Source organism: Lutzomyia longipalpis, chromosome 4 (genome assembly GCF_024334085.1).
Source record: "Lutzomyia longipalpis isolate SR_M1_2022 chromosome 4, ASM2433408v1".
Lineage (NCBI taxonomy): Eukaryota > Metazoa > Arthropoda > Insecta > Diptera > Psychodidae > Lutzomyia > Lutzomyia longipalpis.
Genome location: NC_074710.1, coordinates 18429113 through 18447731, shown reverse-complemented (window position 1 = coordinate 18447731; position 18619 = coordinate 18429113). Strand labels below are relative to the sequence as shown.

The 18619-nt window shown below is 37.2% G+C and overlaps 5 protein-coding genes across 7 annotated transcripts; 3 read left to right on the top strand and 2 right to left on the bottom strand.

Annotated features, from left to right (window-relative positions):
• The first annotated feature begins 274 nt into the window (after nucleotides 1–274).
• On the top strand, nucleotides 275–3140 carry LOC129795397 (ATP-dependent DNA helicase 2 subunit 1). 2 transcript variants are annotated; one of them, XM_055836636.1, is made up of 3 exons: nucleotides 275–361; nucleotides 467–515; nucleotides 1266–3140. In XM_055836636.1, exons 2-3 carry the CDS (start codon nucleotides 482–484, stop codon nucleotides 3068–3070), a joined length of 1839 nt encoding a protein of 612 aa, XP_055692611.1. In that variant the 5' UTR covers nucleotides 275–361; nucleotides 467–481; the 3' UTR covers nucleotides 3071–3140. The 2 variants fall into 2 exon arrangements, with proteins under 2 accessions (XP_055692611.1, XP_055692612.1); XM_055836637.1 differs by having other exon boundaries at nucleotides 288–361; nucleotides 476–515.
• Nucleotides 3141–4681: 1541 nt separating this feature from the next.
• On the bottom strand, nucleotides 4682–8517 carry LOC129795408 (E3 ubiquitin-protein ligase RMND5A). The gene is made up of 5 exons (XM_055836649.1): nucleotides 8258–8517; nucleotides 7704–7990; nucleotides 5579–6118; nucleotides 5354–5508; nucleotides 4682–5295 (listed from the first exon to the last, which is right to left on the bottom strand). The coding sequence occupies exons 1-5, from the start codon at nucleotides 8388–8390 to the stop codon at nucleotides 5232–5234; spliced, it is 1179 nt and encodes a 392-aa protein (XP_055692624.1). The 5' UTR covers nucleotides 8391–8517; the 3' UTR covers nucleotides 4682–5231.
• Nucleotides 8518–8640: 123 nt separating this feature from the next.
• LOC129795393 (integrator complex subunit 8) lies at nucleotides 8641–13897 on the top strand. Its single transcript, XM_055836630.1, has 4 exons — nucleotides 8641–8949; nucleotides 9020–11303; nucleotides 13161–13623; nucleotides 13724–13897. Exons 1-4 carry the CDS (start codon nucleotides 8835–8837, stop codon nucleotides 13850–13852), a joined length of 2991 nt encoding a protein of 996 aa, XP_055692605.1. The 5' UTR covers nucleotides 8641–8834; the 3' UTR covers nucleotides 13853–13897.
• On the bottom strand, nucleotides 13680–15332 carry LOC129795409 (flap endonuclease 1). Its single transcript, XM_055836650.1, has 3 exons — nucleotides 15128–15332; nucleotides 14239–15041; nucleotides 13680–14170 (listed from the first exon to the last, which is right to left on the bottom strand). The coding sequence occupies exons 1-3, from the start codon at nucleotides 15207–15209 to the stop codon at nucleotides 13913–13915; spliced, it is 1143 nt and encodes a 380-aa protein (XP_055692625.1). The 5' UTR covers nucleotides 15210–15332; the 3' UTR covers nucleotides 13680–13912.
• Nucleotides 15333–15335: 3 nt separating this feature from the next.
• LOC129795419 (uncharacterized) lies at nucleotides 15336–18430 on the top strand. 2 transcript variants are annotated; one of them, XM_055836660.1, is made up of 4 exons: nucleotides 15336–15532; nucleotides 15623–15707; nucleotides 15785–15892; nucleotides 15952–16136. In XM_055836660.1, the coding sequence occupies exons 1-4, from the start codon at nucleotides 15450–15452 to the stop codon at nucleotides 16078–16080; spliced, it is 405 nt and encodes a 134-aa protein (XP_055692635.1). In that variant the 5' UTR covers nucleotides 15336–15449; the 3' UTR covers nucleotides 16081–16136. The 2 variants fall into 2 exon arrangements, 1 of the variants encoding a protein (XP_055692635.1); XR_008751126.1 differs by adding an exon at nucleotides 18001–18430 and having other exon boundaries at nucleotides 15355–15528; nucleotides 15623–15892; nucleotides 15952–16086.
• Nucleotides 18431–18619: the final 189 nt, after the last annotated feature.

Here is an 18619-nt window from a genome sequence, read left to right as displayed (position 1 = left end):
ACTTTTCACTGTGTTTTTTCACACGTACACCCGTGAATTTCCCAAAATTTACCCACAATTTCCCACTAAATGCATCCTCAGCTACCGTTCTGTCACTATTTGCACTCAATACCGGTCACGACTTTCACGCAATTTGCACGCACAAAAAAGTTCTTGATTTGCTTGTAAAAATTTTCTTCTTCTCGCCATTGATATTTTGACATTTGCTATTTTTCTTTTGACAGCTACCAAATCAATGAGATGACACATGCAGCAACAGCTAATCAAGTGAACGAATTATATTTCACAAAAGTTTGAAAGGTTTTGTGATAACTTCGGGCGCGCTTCATAGTAGCTTATTTTTTCTTCACGATTTTTTAAGGTAAGTAATTAATAATTCCTTTGAATTTGTAGTGGAAGAGAAAATTAAATACCTCAAGTTTATTACTGTTTTGTTGATTTTTTAATTCATTTTGTTTTTTGTAAGGAATTTCAGGTTAAAATGTACATGCAAGCCGATCTCAATGTGGAGGAAGGTAAGTGCAAAGGAAACTTTACTAAACTTAGATTTAAGAGTATAGATTACCTACCAGCTGAGCTATCCCAGAAACATCCAGAACTCCTTCCTGTTTATCCCACGGGGGCCGTGTTATTTGAGTAAGTTTCATTTGAGTAACTTCAAAAATTCGTGTGTTTTGAGTAACATTTGATGGCTTAACATCAGGACCATTGAAGATTGTACCAGAAGTTACCGTTTCCACAAAAACTTGGGTAAGCTCCCTTCGGAACGAACTATTCGAGCATGGCATTCCAAAATCAATGCAACACTTGAAATGACAGAAGTTACACTCCGTTCTCTGAAAATGAAGATTGAGGAAGAAAAATCTAGTGGAAAAGCACAGGTTTTTGGAGCCTTGCTCATGAACGAAATGACATCCTTGGCAGTTGGAACTACAGGGGAAGAAAAGTACAAACTTACACAGAAAATCCTTATTTCTTTGTCCAGTGTGGATATCACAATTATCTCATTCACATTTGATGGAACAACATCTAAAATAGAACTTCTGGAACTGCTTACCTTCGAAACTCCACAGACATAGCCATATACCTGCTTAATCCTTTATGACCCTTAGTTAAGCAAACGACACGAATTTTTGAAGTTACTCAAATAACACGGCCCCTATCTCACACACTGTAACAAAATATTGTGAAGAGAATAAAATAAAAACTAATTATTAAGCAATAACAAACCACATATTATTCCCTCCTCCGGAAAACCTGACTAGATGAGGACTCTCAGGTTACCTTTGGCGGCAGGGAAGGCATCATCTTTGCCATAGACGCCCAAGCATCTATGCTGGATGAGAATGAAGGCAAAGAAGCAAATTTGCGCCTGGCCATGAAGGCGATTGAAGCTTCAATGAGGAATCTCATTGTGAGCAATCAAAAGGATCTTGTTGGCATTGTCTTCTACAACACCGTCCATAGCCCAAAGTCACGCTTTGAAGCGGAATCCGTAGAGATTGTTGTACCTGCCAATATGTGCATCCTCCTCCCAATGGATACATCATCCGTTGAGAATATCACCTACGTACGGAATTTCCATGAATCAGATGATCTCTTTGACTTCAGCACACGCTACGGAAGCTGCTCAGATGCCAAATTCGCCGAGATGCTTTGGCTGTGTATGCGAATGTTCCAGAAGTGTGGCTACAAACTCCAATCATCGGCTATTGTCCTCTTCACGGATTGCGCGCAACCTCATCCGCCGAATAGCCATGAACAGCAGCAGGCTTTTGTCAAGGCGAAAGATCTCAATCAACTTGATGTGGAATTTACGCTCATCCCAATGCAGGAGGACTTTGACCCAGCACCCTTCTACCGGGAGTTTATCTGTACGGCAATGGACATTGACATGGAGCACTTTGAACTGGAAGCAGCTGTGAGGGACATTGAAGCTATCTCCAGTAGAATCTACAAGAGGAACTTCCGGAAACGCTGCAATACCCACCTTAAATTCCATCTGGGCGATGATCTGGAGCTGAGTGTTGGTGTCTATAGTTCCGTGAGGCATGTTAAGTACCCAAAAGCCCTCATGGTGCATCGGAATACCAATGAGATCATCACCCGGAAGCGTGTTCAGGAGATCCAAAACACCGACGATGGGACCACTGTACCCTTGTTGCCGCACCAGCAGAAGAAATGCCAGGAAATTGGTGGGAAGAATATTGTTTTTACAACACAAGAACTCGCAACGATGAAGACCCTCCTTCCGGCCGGGATACGTCTCCTTGGCTTCAAACCACGCTCATCCATATCCATTTGCAACTACCTCAAACACGGTGCATTCCTCTATCCCGATGAAATGCGCATTGCTGGCTCCACAAAACTCTTCCGGGCACTCTGGAAGCGTTGCTTGGACCGTCAAAAGGTGGCCATTTGTGTGCTGACTCTTCGTCACAAGGCCACACCCGGATATGTGGCTCTCGTTCCGCAGGATAATGCATTCCACGATGGAGATCAATTGGAATACAACGGATTCTTGATTGTTCACCTCCCCAATAGGGATGATGTGCGTGATTTTGATGCATTCAACCCCGAAGAGACCTCCGTGACGGCCGAAAAGAATGAATTATTCGAGAATATGGTGAGAAAGTTGAAGTTCCGCTACAACCCAAAGGATTTCAATGATCCCGCCCTGCGGAATATCTACAGCACCATTGAGGCATTTGCCTTCAAGACAGAGAGGGAGGAACAGGAGGATACAACACTACCCAACACCGAGTATCAAGATAGTAAAATTGCAGACATTGTGTCAGCCATTGCGGAGGAATTTGGACAGTTGTCCACCATAACGAAGCGCAAAGCTGTTGAATCAAGCGGAAATGTTCGTAAAAGCGCACGTACCACCCAAGATGGCCCTCCTGCAGCGGATGAAGCAGCAATTCTCGAGGAATTCCGTAATGGTCGTGAAGAGAAGCTAACCGTTAGCACCCTACGTTCCTACCTTCAACAACTTGGCATCTCCGGTATCTCTGGCGCCAAGAAAGCCGTGCTAATTGATAAAATTAAAGCTCACCACGACTTGTAATAAACTTTTGTAATACCTTTTGTATTTTTGTTTGAAATTAATTAAATAAATTTTGTGAATTCTTAATGGATTTTGCTGTGTTTGAAATTTTTCCATTTCCGTCAAATACTGAAAATGAAATAATAAAGCTACGAGATGTCAAATACTAAAAGAATGAAGGGAGAATGTCTCTTATCGTCAGTTGAATCATCCATTTATCAAAAATCACTGAAGGAAGAATGTGATCGCAGCAAGCCTTGAGTTATTTTGAAACTTTTTAAATTACTTCAACATTTAGCGCCATTTTGTTTTTTTTTTTTTGTGTAAAAATAAAGGCTTTGAGTAAAATGGAAACCATAAAAGATAGGAAAAATATAAAATCCGTTAAGCTAAACTCTGTTTTTCATCGCTTGTCGCTACTATTATCGTAGGTATAAGGGTGTATCGACAATTTATAAAGAAAGTCTTTAAAATTAATTTAAAAAAAATTTTATAGGGGTCGATTCTAATATTTTTTTTATTTGTTTTAACAACGTAAAAACCGTAGGATAGTAAAATAAAGAATTTGTTATTTCAGAAAACACTCAGAAAGATCTTTTAAAATATCCTGGAAAAGTAATTTTCCTTCAAAAAACAAAGAGATAAATAAACTGTCAAAATCTTTAATATTTTTTTTCAGAATACTAAAAATCTTATAACTGATTAATTGAAAAATAAGAAAATAGAAAAGATTTTTATTAGAATCTTCCCCTTTTAATAAATTGTTCTGTTCAAAGTATTTCCATTATCTTTCCCTTTTCTTCAAATACTGAAGAAAAATGTAACAGATCTACGAAATGTCAAATAAATTAAGGAAGGGGGTCTTACATCGTCAACTGAATCATCCATTTATCGAATCTCAATTAAAGAATACGAAGAATATGTTATCGCAATAATCCCTTAGCATATTTTTTCAATTTTTAGCATTCTTTGGGATTAAAATTTGATAATTATTCGTTAATTAATCAATAATGTTCGTTAATAAATAAATTAGATTAATCCGAGATTTTAATGCTAATCGTCGTAAAGTTTCAAAAAAAAAAATGGAAAGGAAACGTTTAAAAGAAAAAAGGAGATTTATGAATAAATTTTCAGTTAAGTTTGTAAAGAAAAATTTAAAATTATCTTGTATTCCTCATTATTGTTAGATTTTTATAATTATTGGACCAACTCATATCATAATAAGACGGTCCAAACCTTTAAAAAACAACCTCATATGAAAATGCTTTAAAAAAAAGATAATGGAGTCTTTTTAAGAACTTTAGCGTCCCTCTTGGTGACTACAGCGCCATTATATTACATAAAAATGGCCACCAAAGACAGAAAAGGGATTTTTTTCAATCAAATTGAATAAAAAACATTTCTTTCCTTCCTAATTAATCTTCCAAATAAGTTATTAAATTAAACTTTTATAAAATCCTTTCAACCATGAAACCCATGAAATTACTAAAACTTTCACCAAAACTTTATAAATTTAAAAAGATTGGTAGAGGATGAGAAACTTCTCTGCACACCCGAAGAAATCTGAGAAATTCAAACTTTATGCTCAATGTGCTGAAATTTCCACTCCACTCGAAATAAAAGAAATTTTAATTTTGTTTTTTGAATCCATTATATTAAGTTTATTTCTCTTTTTCTTTATAATATATTTCCTTTTTCATCTCAAATTCTTAGTCAATTGCATAAACTATTCATTTACTAAATAAAAATCATTTAATTCCTTTTTTTTTTTAGTCTGTCTCTAAAACTTCTTTCTTCATTCCCAAACAAAACACAATTGACTTTTGTCTTTGTTGTAAATAATAGTAAAATCCTTTTGATGAAGTAAGAAAACATTATTCTCATTTCATCACCCAGAAAATAAAGTTTTTTCTTTCTTTCAAAAATATTTACAAACTAATCTTGAGTGTTTTTTTTGTAGTTATAAAATAAAAAAAATGAAAAGTTTGGGAAAAAAATAAAATTAGGATATTTCTGTTTTATTTAAATAAAAATTTTTCCCAAAAAAAAAAACATCTATTGACCCACAAAACATTGCAGAAAAAAAATCTCAAAATGAAGAAAATTTTGTAGTTTTGTGTAATTTATCTTTGTTAAATACACAAACTATTAGCACGCTGGCTATTTAATTAATTAATTCTTATTAGAAACTTATTAGCCGGGCATCCTGAGGGCTCTGTTCCATTGGGCAGTAGGGACATTTTAATCTGCACAGAAGGTTTATTTTTCAGTCAAGAAAAAAAGTAAAGAGAAATATGTACTTACATAGGTCCTGAACTGAGCTTATTGAGGGCATCGCGGGAGATAACATGCCCACAAATTAGCTTCATTGGTGGATTATCCTCAGAGCTCTGTTGTCGTAGGATGGGACATGCGAAGATGGAGTGATACCTGTTGTCTGGATCTAAGTCAATTTCAATCTTTAAAAAAAAATGAAATTTTTAGAGCCAAAAATCCTTTGAAAAAAAAACCCTTCAAATGTCTTCGTACCGGTAACTCATCTCGTCCATTCCAAATGCCCATCACCTGTCGCGACAGCATCACCTGCTTGAGGTTCAGCAATGCCGGTAAGGCTGTACAGCCGGCATTCACCACCACCGACAACGGAGAATCCTTATTAATCCCCAACACACTGCAGGCATCCTTAATGAAACTATCCGCCGCCTCAATCCACATTTCGGCCGCCATTAGATGACGATATGGGGAATTTTGTATGCCAATTGGTAAGTACATGAGTGTCCCCATGAGACTCTGTATGTCCTTTTGGAATCTATGGACGAATTTTGCAAAGTACGTCCTTGCGTACGAGATAGCCTCCTTTTGGGCCTCAATACCCCGACTTAGGATCTGCATGAAGGCCAAACGGTGCAATTTGAATTCCAACGCACTGTGTTTGGCTTCCAATTTATCCGAATAGTGCGTTGCCCACTGGAGGGCGGGTGTTAAATCACGATTATGAATTGCCTCCCACGTACGATGGAGCTCAGCATAGGGTTCTATTGATATCTCATCGTGCTGCAGGGCTGATTCCTTCATGATTTTAATTTTTGTTTGTTTGTTTTTTTAAAGAGAAAATTTGAATTTTTATTTTAGCGCCAAAAAGTAAAAGAGAGAGAAAGAGTGATGGAAGGTAGAGGGCGCAAGAGAAGTTCGCCATTTTGATTTTTGTTTGTTTTTTCTTTAGAAGAAAATCTAAGGATCTGAGCATTCTACTTAGATTCTATTGAAAATTATACTTAGAAATTATAATTTAGAAATATACATATGAAGCAAACCTTCTTCCTTTTAGATTCTTTAAACAGAGACAAAGTTTCCTTTAACCAGAACTAAGTTTCTTAGCCTAGGCCTAATTTTTTATAGCACTTTAAACTTCTCTAAACTAAGGTTAAGATTTTCTTAAACCTGGCATAATTTTCTTAAGTTAGACCTTATTTTCTTTTAGGTAAATTAAACTTTTTTAGATAAAGCTTAAGATTTTTTCAACTAGACTTGAATTAGTGCTAAATTTTTAATCTAAGCCTAAGTTCTATGAAATCAGACATAGGAGTTAAAACCGTTAAAGCTATGCTTTTTTTTTAGACAATTCTTAATTTTCTAGGCAAGCCTAAATTTTCTTAAACCAGACTTAAATTTTTAGCTAAGCCTAAATCTTCCTAAACCAGACTTAGTTTTTAAACTAGATTTATATTTTTTTAGACAATCCTACATTTTTTAGGCAAAGCTTAAGTTTTTTTTTCTAAACAGATCTAGATTTTTAGCTAAGCCTATTTTTTTTAAATGAAATTCTAACTTTTTTAGGTTTAGATTAAGTTTCCTGAAATGAATCCTAAGTCTGTGATATAGATCCTAATATTTTTAGGGACTTTTAAATTTTTCATATTACGTTCAAATTTTTGTTTATTTAATCTGGTTAAAGTTTCCTTAAATTAGGCTTAATATTCTTAAGCGAAGCCTAACATTTTTTAATGCAATTCTGTCCTTTTTTCACGCTAGGTTTAGGTCTTATTAAACCAGGTCAAGCTATGAGAATTTAATGATTATATCAGGCTAAATTAGGTGAGCTTAGATGCATATTTTTATCGTCTAAGCATCGAAATTCGTCTAAACAACTAAAAAAAATACATTTAGTCTCGATTCAGCCTGACCTAAGTTTAAAACCTTAAAAGTCTGACCTAACTTTTAAACCTTAAGAGTCTGACCTATGAGAAAACTAGGCCTGGTTTAAAAATAACTAAAATTAGCTTTAAAAAATTGATCTTGACTTACGAACGAAATTAAACAAAAATTAAGTTATTTATACGATTATGTATCCATTATTCATCTTATTCATTTTGCCCAGAAAAGGAAAAACTTATTTTCTTAAATAAATTTTAACGTTTCCACATCTTACATTTTTTACCTGAAGAAGGGAAGAAATCCCCGAAACGTCATTCAAATTTAAAATCAAGAAATGTTTCAAAGGTCATTTTTCTCAACTTTCTCAACATTAAAATCAGACCAAAAGACAACAGATAAGAGAAACTCTATTTACTTTTCCCATTAAGATTGGAATGTAAACCAATAGGGAGGCTCAACAAGAGGAGAGGGAATAGAAAGGAACTAACATTCAACATACCTTTATCAGCATATCCGCCACATCATCCATGCCTTGTCTGTAGAAGTGCTGAGCAATCACCGTATTGAGGAGCTGAATATTCCTTTCGGACGTGAACACATCTGTGCGTGAGGTGGCCGTAAAGTCTGACACGAAATTCCGATCAATGGCCTTCCCCACCTTACTAACTGTCCCATGGAGATCCCGATGATCGGCTGTGAGTCGCTGTAGCTTCTCCTTTGTCTTCCCCAATGTATCCTTCAGTATGACAATTTGTCCAGGTGTCAGCTCAGCATTTGATTCGGTGCCTATCGCGGGGGAGGAAGAAGAGGAAAAATTGCGCGCTTTGTTAGAAGAAAATTTATTATTTTCCCTCGCTATTATTAGCCTCTAAAAAGCATCCCGTGTGCTCCGTCATTGTACGTCACACACAAAACACAAAAACTTTCTTCCCAAACGCACAATTGTGAGACAATTGCCCCCCACCCTGTGCCCCCAGAGGCGTGAGGTGCTGCGTGGCCCCATTTTCCACACACCCAAAGGCACCTGAAGCTATGAAAAAAGTCGGAATTTACCTGCTATGTGTTTTTGCAATTCAACAAAGTGTGCGAGAACATCCCCGATAATTTTGGCCGAATGCTCATTTATTGCTGTAAATTTCGTCAAAACACGCTCCAATTCTTTTTCCACAGCAGCACACGAATCCATTTTTCACGCAATACCCGCGGAAATGCCCACAAATTGCGAAAAATATGCTGATTTTCTTTGTCTCGCCAAAAACTTTTCACTTTTTTCTTCTTTTTGACTGCAATCTGTCAAACTGCTTTGTTTCATTGAAATCTATTGAAACATGTTTTTTCTTCGTTGTTATGTTTCACGTTTCTTCATTGCTGCAAGCATGTTTTCTCATTCTTACGCATATTATGCTGTATGTTGCATTTCATTTTACGTTGGTTTGTTTTGATTTTCATTCATTCAACTTTTCTTCTTCTTCTTCATTGTAATCTTCCAAGGAACTCTAAAGCGGCTTCTTGGAGGAAATTCAGGAAATTCTAAGAAAAATCGCTAAAATCTCGTGAAAAAGGGTTAAAATTGAATTTCTGAAGCAAAGAAAAGATTCAGGAAAAAGTCTGTGGAAACATAACCTCAAAAATGGACGATCCATTGCGCCCCAAAACAGTCCCACTTTCCGCTGAGACAATCCTTTGGTTTGAATTCCTCCTGGATCCGGAACTTCTTACATCGCATCTCAATAAACTCCACCCAAGTACGACGACTTTTATCCTTTCCTTATTAGCTAGATGGAGGACAAAAAAAAATCTTTAATTTCCTTCCAGATCCACCAGCAATTGAATTAATTGAGAAATTCCTGACAATCTTCCCGGATAACCCTGTGGAGGCATGTCCAACACCGCAGGAGGGCGAGAAGGAACCCACCGTGAGGAGTATTGAGGATATCCTGGGGAGGAAGCAGGTGGCACTGAAGATTCTCACGCTGAAAGTTGCTTCGCACCTCAAATGGAATCTCGATGTGATTGAGACGCTGAGCCTGCAGAAGCAGATTCAGCTCCTGGATGATTTGTGCACCATCACATCGGGTACCCTCGTGAGTCTCCCTCTGACGAGTGATGAGGTGAAAATCGGGCCCCAAGGCAGCCGGGGGGCATTTGAATTTGCTCTCCTGATCTACCATCGTTGGACCCTCCGGGTGTACAAGATCTTCAAGGAGGTCCTCCTGAAGAATAAGGCAATTTTCGGGCTTAATCCCGCCACAGCAGCTGATCCCATCTCATTGCGGGATGAAATGTTCGCCACAGCAATGGATCCCATTCCGCAGGATTCCATCAACTACCTCCTGGGGATTTGTCAGAATCCCGAAGCAATTGCCGTCCTCACGTATGATTCCCTCATGCCCCTCAATGCCACTGCCGAGTACACAAATCAGAACTTCCGCTTCATTAAATTCATCTCAAAGTGCGAGATTAAGACACAAATTCACTTTGATCTCTGCAAATTCTTCCTCTACATCAATTCCAATGCCCTGGCCAGGCAGCACGCGATCGATTGTCGGGATAATTTGCGCACCCTCCGTGCTGAATATGGTGCCCGTGGGGAGACCGCAGCGGACTTCCTCCTGTGCAATGTCCCAGAGCAGGAGCTGGAGGGATGCTTGCTGGCATGCGGAGTGAGTGACGTAAAGCACGGCCTACTGCAGCGAATGAATGAGGAAACTGTCCACAGGAGATATGCAAATATCCTGGAAATCCTCGAAAGGGACAACTTGGAGATGGAAATCCCGTTTGTGCATCGAAAAATCCTCGAATTGGACATTGAGGAAGCCCTCAAGGTCAGTCAACCACACGTGACGAAGGACATTGAATGCAGTATCCTTGCCCTGAATACCATCCGGTGCCTTGTTGACGAAGAGAACTGCCACCAAACAACGGACTTTATGCAGAAATGCAACTATTCCGGGGATTTCCTCAAATTCCTCCTGGATGCAACGACAAAAACGCTCAAAGGATGCTCCGGGAAGAGCAGGGAGCGCATTGCACAGTACTTCCGGACACTTCTCATGAAGATGGACATTTTCCCGGAGGTGCGTGCCCTCAATCTCCTGGCAGAAGATGAATTGGCGGCCATTGAGAAGCTCAAAGGAGGCGGAGACTTCCAATTCCCCCAGATTGCCACGCAAACTGATTGGAAGGTGTGTGAGACGAATCAGCATCGCCTGGAAGTGGGGCATCTCAAGAGACAACTCATCACGGGCAGTCCAACGGAGATACGTAAAATTTGCCGACGTCTCGCTACGGCCAAGGAGTACGATGACGTCCGGAGGCGTCCACGGGAATTGTGGGAAATCAACCCAAGTTGGTCCATCCCCATTCCGCTGCAATCTGTCCTGAAATCCCTCCAAAGGGGCTTCCTCAAAGATTTCGCCTACATCACACTGGGAAAGGCAAAAGAGCTGACAAATCGCAAAGACTACCCCACAGCCATTGCAATGTTGAACAACCTGAAGACCGAGACCCAACGTCCGGACATTGCCAGCACTCCAGCCGTGGCGAAGATCAGCAAATTGATTGGCTGGGAGATTCTCCTCGTACAAATCACCCAATGCCTCAATGATTGGCCCCGGAAGCATCCGGATTCCGTGGCAATTGGCACAAAATGCAAACAGAGCATAATGTCCCTCCAAAATGGCGACGCAGCCATTCCACGTACGGAAATCCTCGAGTACAGCATTGCAATGCTCCTCAATCTGTCCGAATGGCAGAGTCTCATCCTCCCGGATAAGCGTTCTCCCATCCTGGAGCTAAGTTCAGCCCTTGCAACGGCAGCCATGGACATTGAGAAGGGAAAACCAAGTAGGGTATGCAGAGAAGCCTGGGATCTCGTCCTACCCATGTACTCCACATCCGGGAATAAGAGGAACATCTCCAGGGATTCCCCAACCCTCGCAGTGAATAACTTCTCGTCCTTCTTCAACAAACTCCGTGAACCGTTTATTGTGTCAATCATTCTGTCGCTCCTCGCGAAGATCATCAACATCATCAAGGATGATACAAATGTGGAGATTTCCTGTGACTACATGTTCCTCTGGCCACCGACAATTAGCAAGTAAGTCCTTGGGAGTTTTTAGGAGGTGATCTGATCTGCTGTAGTTGGTGTTGCCTTCTGTAATTTGTCTAACTCACAATCAGAGAACTTCCAGAGCGGGCCTTTAAGAACAAACATGAAGAACGGAAAACATCGTCTGATCCTTAGCAGGCGACTCTGAAGTCTGATCTAGAGATATTCTGAAGTTTGTTGTTCCTCAGTTGTTGCCTTCTGTAAGTTGTCTAGTTCAGAGAACTTTCAGAGCATTAAGAAAAATTGAAAGAAAACGGAATGGTCTGATCTCTTTTAGGAGACTTTAAGCTCTGATCTTGGGATACTGTGTAGTTGTAGACAGTTGGTTGTGGCTAGTTCATCCTAGTTTAGAGAACTTCCAGGGCGTTAAGAAAAAAACACGAAGAAGAACGGAAAACATTGTCTGATCCTTAGCAGGCGACTCTGAAGTCTGATCTTCACAATCGTCACAATCAGAGATATTCTGTTGTTGCTGTTGCCTTCTGAAGTTTCTGTAGTTTAGAGAAGTTTCAGATAGATCTTAAATAACGTGAAGCACAACGTCTGATCCTTAACAGGCAACTCTGAAGTTTAATCTAGAAATGCTCTGTAGTTTTTGTAGCCTTCTGTAGTTCGACTAGTTTAGAGAAGTTTCAGATAGAGCTTCAAAAACTTGAAGAACAACGAAAAACATCGTCTGATCTTAAGTTTGCTCTTTAACAGGGATAGCAAAGAACTCTAAGCTCTGATCTTGAGATAAAAATTCGTATTTATGCTACTTCTCTAATAATTTCTTATCTAGTTTAGACAGTTTAGAAAAGTTAAAGAACAACGGAAAATTTTGTCTGATTTGCAACAGGAAACAAAACAACAAAACAGACTAGAAAAGTCTAGTTTAAAGAATCTTTACTAAAAAGTTTTTTAGCTTTGAAGAAAAAGTACAACAAAAGACACAGACTAATCCACAGCAGGAAATGATCAGAAGAAGAACTTCTTAATTATTCTCGAGAGAACATTCTATTTTTCTGTAACAGATGTGACCGTTTATAATAGTCTAGAGAAGTCCAGTAACATTAGTCTAATCTACATAAGGAATAGCAGGGAAGGATCAGGAGAAGAACGTCTAAGCTCGTTTTAAAGTTTTAAGGCAAAACTCTTGTTTTCTGTTCTGAAGTTAGTCTTACCTTTTGCAATAGTTTAGTTTAGAAGAAGAACTGTATATCACTGTTAAAAGAACTTTAACTACAACAAAAATCTTCGTCTGATCTGCTACAGGTGAAATACTACCTAAACTCTGATCTAACAGTTTTGAAAATGTGAAGCCAAATTTTGTTTCAGTAGGGCAGATCTGTTAACAGATCTGACTACAGTTCACTTCTAAAAATAGCATCTGATCTACAACGCCTAAACTTTAATCTAGGATTTGTTTTCTGTTTGATAATTTGTTGGAAAAAATTTTTGAATCCAAAATAGAAAGTACTTGTCTAGTTTCTTAGCAGGAAGCGCCTAAGTTCCGACAATTTGACTCTCTCTAAATAATTAATCTAATTAATCTAAAATTTTAGGACAGACTTCTATTATAGTTTCTGTGCCTACCCGTTTAGAGAAGTAAAGCAGGCTTTAATGAAATACAACTACAACACCCAAAACTAAAAATAAATATCGTCTGATCTTTAACAAACAACCCTAAAATCCGGGCTTATTTGACGTCTAACCTTAGCAGCCTTAGTGGCTGTTGATTATTCTTGAATCCTAAACAATCTAACAGATTATCCGGTTAAGCCAGACTTAGCAGATCTGTAATAATTTGTAGCCTTCAGAGATTGACGTTAACGGATCTCACTGTAAAAAAATGATCTCTTCCAGTTCCAGCTCCTACAATATGCGTGCTGTTTCGGAGACACTGTCCCACCTTTTGGATCAAAATCTCAAATACTATCCGCAGAATATTTCTTGGATCAAATTGAAGGCCGATCTGGACTACCTCAATGGGAATAATGAAGCAGCAATTAAGGGGTATGTGAATGCTCTTATCTCTGGCACGGAATACTGCACGCTTCACCTTCAGAAGCCCCTCATTGATGACAGTATGGTACGGAGGATGATTAAGTGTAGCACCAATCTCGGTTGCCACATGCAGGCGACAGTTTTGTGTCAATTTCTCGATGAAATTGACTACAGTTTAGCCTTCAAATGTATCTCGGAGAAGAGTGCAACGTTCACAGATGCCATTGATACGTACTATTCGTGCATTTGGGATGTGACAATCCTTGAATTCATCATAAATCTCCATGCGAAGAAGAATGAGCACACAAGGAAGCTTCAAGTGGTGAGTCTGGGGGCGAAGGTTCCTGGGGGTGTTGCTACTACTAAGAGGAGGCTAAATATTCAAAAATCTTTAACTTTTATTTATTTTCTCTTCTTTTTAGATCTCTTACATGAGTCAATTGGAGCTAAATGCCAATAACAATGAGGAAATCAAGAGAGAAGCAGCAAATAATCGTAAAATGAAATTCCTCCGGGCACTTGCAAAGCAATATATGTTGCAGGAAATGTAAAAGAATGTCCGGAAGTTGTAAAAAATGATTTTTTTTTCAAAGAGATTTTGCCCATTTGTTTTACTTCCTTTTCCCACCTTTTGCAGGAGTTGTCTTTGCCTTCTTCCCTGCTTGTCCTTTCTTGGGTTCATCAGCTTTACGTTTCGTTGCGTATGTTGTGGGGAGAACCTTGAAGAAGCTGTCAAGACGTCCCTGAGTTGCCATTGATTTGGATTTCTTGATCTTCTGCACACCCGAACGGATGCGTTCTTCGTTGAATTGACGATGCCCACAGAGGAACTCCACGATTCCTTCCTCATTTGGATCTGTCCACTTCATCTGCAAGGGAAAGTGTTTTGTTTTAAGTCTGATTTTTGCAGAGAAGAATTTTGATTCTTTCAACTCACCTCAACTGTTTGTGGATCCTGAACTTCGGGTTCTTTGAAGAGTTTTCGTGCTTGATCGTAGTTCCAATCCTCCGGAACGGGATACTTCTTCTTGTCAATCTTCTCGAGGATTGTTTCGATGTTCTTATGTTGCGTTATCAGCTCAATAGCCCTCTTTGGTCCAACTCCCTTGATACTTTCGCAGTAATCGCACCCCAGGAGGATGCACAAGTCAATAAATTGATCAGCAGTGAATTCCAATCCATGGAGAACGCGTTCGTAGTTAATTTCCTGCACAGGTAACTTCCGGGCTTCACTGGATGTGAGATGCCGCAGTAGGAGGCTTGACCCAAATGTCAGGGCATCCATATCCTCAGTGGCCGTTGCAAAGACCTTCCCTGCCTTCACCATGGCAGCACACTGGGCTTCTGCCTCGCATGGGGCCTCAATAAAGGGGACCCCCATGAGCTTAAGGAGCTCCTTTGCCTCAGCTGTGTGTTCTTTTGTCACCTTCACGAGGCGCCTATTGAATTTATCCATTGCCTCCTGATCCCCCGCCTCTATTGCCTTATCCAGCTGCTTCTGTGCCTCCTCACGACGTTCAGCACGCTTCTGCAATTCACTCCCTTTGAGATTTGGGGGCTTCCCATCGAACACGTACACCGGCTTAATGCCATTGTCCAGAAGACGAATTGTCCGGTAGAAGATTCCCATCAAATGGGACGTTGTCTCGCCATCAACAGTTGTCAACTGTACCCCTTCACTCCGTACGGCTATTAGGAACTGATACAGGCACATTGATGCATCAACAGCCACTTTCCTGCCTGAAAAAAACATCCGGAAGAACATTCAGAGATTTTTTTGGGCAATTAGTGAGGTTATGTTTGGGTATTTTCTTCACAAAACTTACCGAAATAATTTTTAATTTCATTTTCCTTAATTGCCGTGGGCACAAGGTCCGCAATTAGCTTTGATAAACCCAAAATTCCCATTATTTCACTTTGTTTTTCACGGAATTTCCTCAATTTTCCTCCCTCAGAGACGCCGGAAAAAGCAAATTTTTGAGGTTATGTCAGAAAAAACCCAGTGGGGTAAGGCTCGGCATGTGAGGTATAATGCCGAGATTTTCGGCACAATTACGGCACAAAGTTTTAATTCAAAAGCATTCGCGTAGTGGCGCATAGTGCTTTATCGTGATTCTCGGCATATTTTCGGTATTGTAGTTTTTTGACATGCACGGTGTAAAAGTGGCGTGGGTTCACGAAAAACCCATTTTCTGTGATTTTCCTCAATTTTCCGGCAATGTATTCGGTAAGTAAGTTATCCTAATGCGTATAGAATTAATAAGAATATGTAAGATTTCGTTTAATGTGCCTAAAATGTGTATTTTCTTTGTTTTATTTAGCGTTGCCTCTGAAAGTGATGAAAAAAGATCTGTGTTGGACTTTTCAAGGACATCGTATACATCCGGAACTAAAATTTCACCCCAGGTTAGATTAGTCCATAATTTTATTTGCATTTTAATTATTTTGGGTTCTAAATGTGTCGGAATCTCATCTTCATTCAGCTAAACACGGAAGCCAGATGCAGAAATTGGAAAAGATCTGTAATTTCTTTCATCTTCACTACAACCGGAAGCCCGATCCAATACTACCTCTTAGGACGATACAAAATAGTAAGAATATTTTTCAATCTTAAAAATTTTGTTTTTTATCTTATTGGAATTCATTCCAGGAACAATGCAGGAAGGAAGCTTCAGAAGGTTCAGAAGCAATTACATTGCACTGGATTTTCACATCCTTGTCGGTCTTGAATTCCCGTAATCCACCACCAATAAATGATACATCAAAACTGGAGCTCTGATTTAGAGTAAGTATACTTTTCAAAAATTTCTTTTATACCTTTCAACTGTGATTCTTTCAAAGACAAGAATAAATATTGGTCATATTGGTCTTTCTTTGATTTCTATTTTTTATGTCTTAATAAACAATGATTTTGTGATAGTTGAATTGTGTAATTTTTTAATTTAAAAGTAATACTTTATGATTTTCTTCGTTTATGTAAAGTAGAACATAAATAATAATTAATATTTCATTGAAGTTTTAGAACTGATTTAAAAAAAAAACGTGATAATTTTTCGCCAAAAATATATTTATATGTCTTGTTAGCTAAGCGTTTAAAATAATTAATTTTTTTGTGTATAAAATACGACTAGTCAAGCTAATTTCAAAACTTAATGTGGTCTTTCTTGTTTTTTGCAATTTTTTTTCTTTCAAAGATTTTTCACTTTATCACTCTTGTGGTACTTCCTGCAGATCAGTTCTTTTTGGATTAAAAAATGCTAATATTTTGTCTTTTAATTCTAGAGTTTAGTAGTGAATAGTGAAGAGAAAATCTTATCAAAATTGCAATTCATTGAGTAAAAGTTTGAAGAAAACAAAGCATAGGATCTTTAATTACATTTTTAATTTAATTTACATGGCTATTTTCTTTTAATACGTTGTTCAGGACAAAAATTAAGCTATTTTTCCGTATCGAAAAAAAGTTTCTAATTTTTTGATCGGTCGAAACACTTTTTTTATACCTTTTATATTACCTATACCTTTTGAAAATATTTGGTAAAAGACAATTTTTCTTAAAAGTTTTTAACATTTCAATTTACTATTTTAATTTGTAAACAGATTTTGCGAATTTGTACTTTGTTAAAAAATTACTTATAAAATGAAAGTATAGTACATTGCTTTTTTTTACGTGATTTTAATCAAAATCTTCAATATTCTTGCTTTTAAATCTTGTAATTTTTGACATTTAGAAAATTTTATAGTAAGGATTTAACGTTTTTAAAAGATTACTTTAGTATATATCTATTAATTATCCAAAGTCGTACTCATCCCAAAATTATGTAATAGGCAAAATTTAATAGATTTTAAATAAAAACTGTTAACTTGTCCAGCATGTTTTTGATTAAAATCCGTAAGAAAAATATTTAAGTTTTAAACATTATTGAAATTAAATAAAAGTAGGTACATAATTTTAAATCGAAGCAGAATTTTTGAATTTATTTATTAATTTATTTGTGATTTTACTTAATAATATTTTTAAGAAAAAGAGAAAAAAAAACAAAATATTTTCCTTTATTAAAAAATGTCGTTTTATTTATTAATTTTCTAAGTTAATTATAAAAATTTAAAAAAAAAAACATGTTAAAATTTCCTTATTCTTTTTTACTTTGAATTGACCAGACTTTTGCAAAAAAATCATGTTTGACTTCAAATGAATATAAAATAATAAGCAAAATTGTCTTTTGATTAAAAATTTCAATAAATTTATAATAAATACGGCTCAAAAACTAGACAAAATATTACAAAAATAAATATCCACATAAATATTACATTTAATTATTATATTTTATTAAATTTAAAAATTTCTTTAAAACGTCTTTTCAAATTAGATTATAATTTTAATTAAGTATAAAAATCTAATGAATCGATATTAATAAAAAATGAACAAATCAATTTTAAAACACAGAGCATTTAGTTATTAGTTTTGTTCAGTGATTGATAACGAATCATTTCATTAAGTAAATTTACCTCAAGTTTTCGAAAGAAACTTAATTTCAACTCTTATAAAATAATTCTGTGTGAGACACATTTAAATAATCAACAATAAATTTATTTGCTGAAATTTTCATTAAAACCGATCTTAGAAGCCACCAAAAATATTCTTTTTCCTAAATTTTTTTAACGATTTCCTGAATAAAACAAAAATTTTATATTTTTTCAGATTTCAGTTGTTGAGACCATCTCCAGTAAAGCAGCAAAGGAAAACTGAACAAAGGGCAACGGTGGAATGGTGAGAAAATAATATTGTAATTTTAAATGTAAAATAAAATATTTTTTAATAAAAAATATATTAAAATTAAAAGAAATTCGAGTTTTTTTTCAATTTTCGGTTACAAAAACGGTCGGAATATAAATTTAAACAATGCCGAAAATGTGCCTAGATTATCTTTTGTACATAGTGCCCGTGCCGAGAAATGTACCGGACGTGTGCCGAGAATCATCCCGAGAATTCATATAGAAGAAATTCCCACGCTTTTCAAAATCCATACGATTCTCGGCATGTTTCCGGCAAATACTCGGCATTGGATTATCACGAGAAAACATGCCGATGTGCCGAGATTCTAGTGACTAGAATATGCCGAGATTCCCCACTGGGAAGCGCGCGGACCTCGGCGCGGAACTGCGCGCATTTTCAAAAGTAAAAAAACCGTTGGAATAGAATTTTATTTTATTTCAGAAATCAAAATTTACAGAAAAAATGCATTAATTTGGTTTATTATGCTTTGAAAGCATTTCAATGTCTCCTCTTCCGCTTTCTCAGTCACGACGTGGATGAATCA

What these genes read in the sequence shown, in the direction of transcription:
- LOC129795397 (XM_055836636.1), top strand. Translation starts at nt 482, where the DNA reads ATGTACATGCAAGCCGATCTCAATGTGGAGGAAG. An exon ending in CGATCTCAATGTGGAGGAAG is followed by an intron (nt 516 to 1,265) that starts GTAAGTGCAAAG and finishes AAACCTGACTAG; the next exon opens with ATGAGGACTCTCAGGTTACC.
- LOC129795408 (XM_055836649.1), bottom strand. Translation starts at nt 8,390, where the DNA reads ATGGATTCGTGTGCTGCTGTGGAAAAAGAATTGGAGCGTGTTTTGACG. An exon ending in TGGCGGATATGCTGATAAAG is followed by an intron (nt 6,119 to 7,703) that starts GTATGTTGAATG and finishes AAAATCATGAAG; the next exon opens with GAATCAGCCCTGCAGCACGA. An exon ending in ATGGACGAGATGAGTTACCG is followed by an intron (nt 5,509 to 5,578) that starts GTACGAAGACAT and finishes TTTTTTTTAAAG; the next exon opens with ATTGAAATTGACTTAGATCC.
- LOC129795393 (XM_055836630.1), top strand. Translation starts at nt 8,835, where the DNA reads ATGGACGATCCATTGCGCCCCAAAACAGTCCCACTTTCCGCTGAGACA. An exon ending in TGGCCACCGACAATTAGCAA is followed by an intron (nt 11,304 to 13,160) that starts GTAAGTCCTTGG and finishes GATCTCTTCCAG; the next exon opens with TTCCAGCTCCTACAATATGC. An exon ending in ACACAAGGAAGCTTCAAGTG is followed by an intron (nt 13,624 to 13,723) that starts GTGAGTCTGGGG and finishes TCTTCTTTTTAG; the next exon opens with ATCTCTTACATGAGTCAATT.
- LOC129795409 (XM_055836650.1), bottom strand. Translation starts at nt 15,209, where the DNA reads ATGGGAATTTTGGGTTTATCAAAGCTAATTGCGGACCTTGTGCCCACG. An exon ending in TGAAATTAAAAATTATTTCG is followed by an intron (nt 15,042 to 15,127) that starts GTAAGTTTTGTG and finishes TGTTTTTTTCAG; the next exon opens with GCAGGAAAGTGGCTGTTGAT. An exon ending in AGGATCCACAAACAGTTGAG is followed by an intron (nt 14,171 to 14,238) that starts GTGAGTTGAAAG and finishes TTTCCCTTGCAG; the next exon opens with ATGAAGTGGACAGATCCAAA.
- LOC129795419 (XM_055836660.1), top strand. Translation starts at nt 15,450, where the DNA reads ATGCACGGTGTAAAAGTGGCGTGGGTTCACGAAAAACCCATTTTCTGT. An exon ending in GAACTAAAATTTCACCCCAG is followed by an intron (nt 15,708 to 15,784) that starts GTTAGATTAGTC and finishes ATCTTCATTCAG; the next exon opens with CTAAACACGGAAGCCAGATG. An exon ending in TCTTAGGACGATACAAAATA is followed by an intron (nt 15,893 to 15,951) that starts GTAAGAATATTT and finishes AATTCATTCCAG; the next exon opens with GAACAATGCAGGAAGGAAGC.